Genomic DNA, 6,320 nt, shown 5'->3' with positions numbered 1-6,320 from the left:
AGGACTAAGAAAGGAAGGAAGGCCTAAGAAAGGAAGGAAGGCCTAAGGAAAGAAGGAAGGCAGGCCTAAGGAAGAAAGGAAGGAAGGAAGCAAGGACTAAGTTAGGAAGGAAGGAAGCGACCTTAACAGAGACTCTGCTCACCCTCCCAGCGGTGGGCGGTCCCAGTCGTCGTCACTCAGCCCCAGATCTGACAGCGGATTGGCTCTCTGCCGGGCAGACGATTGGCTGTTGTTTGAGTTGACTCCCCGCCACTCATGGAAGCTGTAAGGTGACGACTGGAACGGCGGCGCTAGACCAACAGAGAAAGGTTAAATATGTCAGAAGCGACAGCAGGACGGAGCGTGAAGATTAGGGCTGGATGGCGTACCCGCGGTGGTGAAGCTGCTGTCCATGTTGGATCCGTCCCAGGAGTCCACGGCGCTGTCCACAGACGGCAGCGTGCTGAACGCCCTTTGATTGGACGGAGGCAACACAGTGATGACAGGCTCCTCCTCCCCATCCTGGCTCTCCAGGTTAAGCCCCGCCCCCAGCCCTGGCCCAATCACACAGGACTTTGGGCTTGACACTGCAGATAGATGAGATGTTATCAGATAATTTTTTATTGCCAGTTCATGTTTAAAACATAAACAATGCTTGCTCATTGAAAAAAAATATCTCTTATTAATTTCATTTCACATATATTGATGTATGAGGGCTGAAATTTATTCATTCAGGCCTCAGAGCTGCAGGGCTACAAGCTGTAAGGGTTATTTATCCTATTAAGGATTAAAATAATGGTTCTCATAACGAGCAGGACTGTTTCTGAGGGATAATTTCATAACGTGTGTTATGTCCAACTGTCTGTCTTTGTTTGGGTAACGATATGTGGAGACCATCACAGCCTTTCTGCAGGGTTTTAATTAGAGAGAGACAAACGCTGTCTAGATCAGAACAGAGCAGAACGTCATGCTGTAAGGGCCGTTTGATTGTCTTGTTCTCTTTTTAGTTTGCAAGGTTCCAGCTGAGTGAAATCCATTTATCACTTTTTATTTAACTGGACTGTATAGAAATCTACCTTTTTCCCACAGCACTCATACATCTAACTGGAGAAATCTTTAGATATTTTATATATGAATTTTTTTTATGAATTGACACTTAAAAACATGCAGTAATGAGTGAGCCTCCATACTTACGCTCTCCCTGCTTCTTGATCTTTAGAGTGACCGTTTCTCCCGCCTGCTGCAGCAGACTGATGGCTTCGCTCAGAGGTTTCCCCTTCAGGCTGCTGCTGTTGATCGCCAGGATACGGTCGCCCACATGGATCGCTCCCGTCCTGCAGGACAAAAACAAAAAAAAACACTGAAGCACTTTGTCTTACTAAGAGTCCAGTTTCTTAAATTCATAACAAGGAGATTTATTATAAGTTATTGATCGCTGCTAAATATTTGACAAAAAACTTTATTTGAAATCACAAGGATGGCAAAAAAAAATAAAAAATCCCATCTTGGTTTGAGGATCTGGGATAAAACTTTTGTCTCCAGAACAACATGAAGGGAAATTATAGCCATGGTTAAAGTAGATTAATTAATAAACATTTGATTTAAAAGCTGAAGGTAAAAAAATGATCTAATTAGTGTTTGTGCCACATGAACCATATTTGCAGGAAGTGGAAAGTACTAATATATCAGGCTAATCAGCTGATAAGTGATAAACACGACGCTGAGGGCTGAGTTTTTACAGTATATCTACCGTATTATTAGACCAAAAATGTGGTTTTATTTTGGTTAAAAGGTTTGTTAAAACTAGAAATTAAAACGTTTCTAGTTTTAAACCAAAATATTAAAACGAGACTTTACTGTGTAATTCTAAGCGTTTGAGTTTTCTTCATATTTCAGCTTTAACTGGAGTTCTAATATTTTATTCCTGCTTTTTTAGAAAACTGAAACCACTTTCTTCCTCCTTTTGAATAAAATGTCAGAGAAATAACATGAGCCACAAAACTTTAAACCCTGAGAAAGAAAAGATAGGAATAGTTTCAAAGAAATTCCTGTTTAAAATAAGATTAAAAAATAAGTAAGAGAAAAACCTCCTACTTTGGCATTTTTTTAGGTTTTATTTTTTTCATTAAACGTTTGGTTAAAATAACAATTTAAATAAAAATAAACCATGACTAATGCTTTAATTATGAATAAAAATTTTCATTTCAAAGATCAGCTAAACCTAAGGAATAGTTTAATGTTTTAGTATGCTTCATAAACAGCAGAGGGCGCCATTTCCCAGATAATGTAGAAATCAGACAGGCTCTCACCTTTTATCCCTGCCTTCATTTTCATTGTTTAACAAAAACAATTTTTTTTCTGTTTTATTTGGTTTAAGTGTTTTATCTACCTAACATATTTATTTTAATAAAACAATTACAAAAACATTATGATTAAAGGTATTTTAGATGACATGAGTCCATTTCTCCTCATGCACCCTCTGTTTAAAAGTTGCTGTTCTCAAAGCCCATACAAGCTTACTGTGCCCGAACGTCCACCCTAACCCATAAATCCCTCAATCACTATATAGAGCAGGGACTTTATAGTGCACTTTATGGTTAACTGACCATTCGGACAGATGATCACTGCTTTTTTCTCCCCGTTGGTCACGTAACTCCTCCTCCACTGCGCCTGCGCCATCTTTATTATTAGTCACCGCTGTCGGGCTCCCAGGAGAACTCTCCTCGCAAAGCATTCTGGGATATATCTGCCTCTTTTGAAACCTTTCTTTTCTTCTCTTAAACTTCGTAGACACTTTTTCTGTTGCGACCCTCTGCCATTTTCAAAGAACCACTGTGAGAAAAGTGAGCTTCAATGACTGTCAGAAACCAAAGCTCACCACAATTAGCTGACAATTAGAAGGAGCACTTATTAAGATGATCCACGCGGAAACAAAAGATCGTCCTTTATACCTTTAATCTCCCCCCTCTGGTTTAGTATCGTCATTGCTTAATTTACAGCTGATTACTTTGGATCATTTTCAATAGCTTTTCTTCTCTTCGCCTCAGGCTTGATAAGATGGTTTAATAACAATAATAAACAAGATGCTCACAAATGGCGACATTTTTACTTCAAAGAAAAAAAAATCCAGCTTTTTTTTCCATCTGTTTAATTGTACTAAATGTACGTTAACTTTTTTTTTTTTTTTGTAAACTGGGGAAATCCAATGATGTACTAGTAATCGGGTTCTTTAAAAGCTTGAAGAAACTCTGTTTGATTGACGTGTGGCAGAGTGGCGTTGCCTAAAATCTGATGTAATGAAGTTTTAATGTTAGTCTACCTCTCAGCCAGCCCTCCTTTGCTCAGAGAGGAGATGATGATGGGGTCGAAGGGCTCCTCGGTGCCTGAGATGGTGATTCCTAATGGGCCTCCGTACCTCTGCAGCTCTACTGTGTAGATGATGCTGCCGGAAACTTCCTGCTCATCTGGAACATCAGAAGATATTTATCCAATTAGATGCAGATTCACCATGTGGCTTAAAGACAGCAGTGAAATAAAAGGTCTGGAAGTGAAACTAAAATAAATTCTCCCCGCTACAGTGAGAAATCAATGAATAACGTCCACCATTCACAAAACACGCTCCATATTACACTATTGGTTCCTGACGCGTCAATCATGGTCGTCTGCTTGTTTTTTTAATTCAGCTCCTCTATAATTTAATGCAGCATTTGCTTATGGAGCGAACCAACCAACACTAGAAAACAGGTCTGATCCTAAACCTCCAAAGATGAGCTGTGGTGTTTTCAGCTGCTGTTCTAGAACGGTATGTCTCGGTTTATAGGAGCTGATTAAATCTCGTACCTGAGTTGTCTTCGTCTTTGCGGATCTTCAACTTGACGAGTTCCTCGCACTGCTGGAGGATCTGAACAGCCTCCTCCATGGAGCAGTTCTCCACCCGGATGTTGTCGATGGCCAGCAGTTTGTCTCCCAGCTCCAACGTTCCTGTCCTGGTAGGAAAACATGGAGACTCTAAATCAGGAAATCTTTCCATTCCTTTTTTTCTTGAATTTTTTTTCTAGAATTGAGGAGGTGAGACAGTTTGCCACTGGAACAAGACAATTTACATTTGAAATAAGAAAAAATAATTGCATTTTCTTATTTTAAGTTATCTAAATATCTTATTTTAAGAGTAAAAGTACATATTCCAATGGCAAATCATCTTATTAACGTACTCAAATTAAGCGAAATACACTTAATTTAAGAAATGTTGATTTATTTCTAGATAATTTTTCAGTGTTAATCATCCTGAATGCTGCAGCTTCTTCATGCTTTACATCTATGAGTTAAATATGGCATGTTCTGCCACATCTGGTTGAAAATAACAAACAAAGGATAGACTCGGACCTGTTAGTCTATTTAACCAGAAACACAGCTGACACCATTTTAATGCAGCTTCACCAGCCGAACGTGTCCGCCTCACTTCCTGTTCACATCTAAACAAGCTTCCATGAGATAAAAGCCGCTGTTGTGGCAGAGTTGAGGTTACCTGTGAGCGACGCTGCCTTTCTTGATGTCAGAGATGATCAGGGGGTCACCTGGTTTCCTGTTGGACGGAGCTTCAGAGGAACAAACACATGAGTGAACGGACCTGAATTTACAGATTCATTAATCCATGTTTTAGATCGGATGGATGAGGAACGCTCACAGCTGATGGTGATTCCCAGCTCCACTCCTGGTTTCTTTGGGAGCTTCACATGGAACGTCCCTGAACTGGGGATGACGGACTCTAGGGCAGAGAGAGGATTCATTTCAGTGGTGATTTTTTGCCTTTCTCAATATAAATAAACAAACAAGAAGAACAATTGTAATCCTGCAACAAAAGCAGATTAAGATGGGCGGATTTAACCACGTGAACCCTGTTATATCACAGCCATCTCCACCGCTCTGCCTGTAAAAGCCACACAATGTGTCTGTGAGTCATCTGTGACGGCTTGTTGTGTTGTTGTATTAAACTCGGATGTGGGTGGTTATTTATACCAGCCGGACGCGGTTCATTCACAAACAGCCCAGAAGCAGAACTCGGCACAGACTGTTATTCATCTGTCATCAGCAAACATCCCTGCAGACAGAAACCGGGCAAACCGCCTGCTCACCTGCCACATCGAACTCGATCTCCAGCGTGAGCTGCGCCGTGATGGACGAGTCTCTGAGCAGCTGGTTGGTTTCCTCCAAGGTCGAGTCTTCAGTGGGGACGCCGTTTATGGACAGGATCCTGTCCCCGATCTGCAGGATGCCACACCTGGACAAACACGTGCAAAGAGAGGAGCGAAGGCATAGGAAAATAAATAATTACAGAAACTATAAAGATCAACACTTTTCTAGGCGTATATAGATTTAATAGAGACTCATGACTAAAATTATCATTCAAAAAATGAAAAACAAGCAAAACAATGTCATTTAAAAATCATGTGAAAGTGAGCTTTAATTACCTTTCATCTCTTATATAATGTCCACATTACAGTAAAAATACATAGAATTAATGCTGCAGCTCCAGAATAATTATCTAGTGATATACTGTCTTTGCAAACATTCAGATTATAATAAAAAAAATGTAATGAAACCAAATGCTAATGCTAATATTAGCCTAATAAAACCACAATTAACATGTTTAGTGCTAACTAACTGCTAAAGATGGCTAAACGGAAGCATGAGTCTCCATTCTTCACATTATTTGAGTGATTTTGACCTTTCTAAAGGCTGTTGAGTGTTAAATTCTTTTATATGTCATCGTGGGATGACGTGTAAAATGACGTGTTTCTACTGGTTTCACAAAAGTAATACATTTTTGCTGTTTCTCCTGTTCACATTGATGAACCAGAATGAAGGTGTAACTGCTTTGAGTTCAAACTGCTGGTGAAACTTCCCAGCTGTTAGGATAAAAAAATAATTCATGATTATTGAAATAATCGTTAACTAATTTGGTTAAAAATAGAGTTGTTGTCTAAAGTAAACTCTAAAACATGCTGTTAGGTGGAACATGAAACATATACTGTAATTATATCCAATAGCTCCATTAGATGAAACTGTTTTCTTGGAATCTGTTACCCCATTTAATTCCATTACAAAGTTTATTCTATTTTTCTTTAATTGCTTGAAAAGCATAATTTTTCTGCTTCATATCTATTTTATAACCAAAAAGCATCAGATCTAAATACTTACATCGTAAATTGTCTAACCCCAAACACCAAAATACTGAAGACTAGTATTTAATGCTTTCAGGTGTTTAGACCTTTTAATTAACTGATTAAATAATTACTAACAAACACCTTAAATTCCATAATTGATCCTCTAGTTGTATTTAA

General features: G+C 39.0%; 1 protein-coding gene across 6 annotated transcripts in view; it reads right to left on the bottom strand.

The window, feature by feature from the left end:
* Positions 1–6,320, bottom strand: part of grip1 (glutamate receptor interacting protein 1) — an 82,963-nt gene that overhangs the window by 10,584 nt on the left and 66,059 nt on the right. For all 6 annotated transcript variants that reach the window (XM_015381626.1, XM_015381623.1, XM_015381625.1 and 3 more), the window contains 8 exons: positions 5,112–5,257; positions 4,664–4,744; positions 4,505–4,574; positions 3,820–3,965; positions 3,299–3,443; positions 1,174–1,313; positions 369–566; positions 143–290 (listed from right to left, as the gene is read on the bottom strand). In XM_015381626.1, the coding sequence (XP_015237112.1) occupies positions 143–290; positions 369–566; positions 1,174–1,313; positions 3,299–3,443; positions 3,820–3,965; positions 4,505–4,574; positions 4,664–4,744; positions 5,112–5,257 (1,074 nt within the window). The remainder of the gene's footprint in view (positions 1–142; positions 291–368; positions 567–1,173; positions 1,314–3,298; positions 3,444–3,819; positions 3,966–4,504; positions 4,575–4,663; positions 4,745–5,111; positions 5,258–6,320) is intronic.

The sequence above is a fragment of the Cyprinodon variegatus genome, unplaced genomic scaffold, assembly GCF_000732505.1.
Source record: "Cyprinodon variegatus isolate N-32 unplaced genomic scaffold, C_variegatus-1.0 Scaffold237, whole genome shotgun sequence".
Classification (NCBI taxonomy): Eukaryota; Metazoa; Chordata; class Actinopteri; order Cyprinodontiformes; family Cyprinodontidae; genus Cyprinodon; species Cyprinodon variegatus.
The sequence above is the reverse complement of the archived record's forward strand: the minus strand, read 5'-3'. Positions and strand labels throughout refer to the sequence as shown.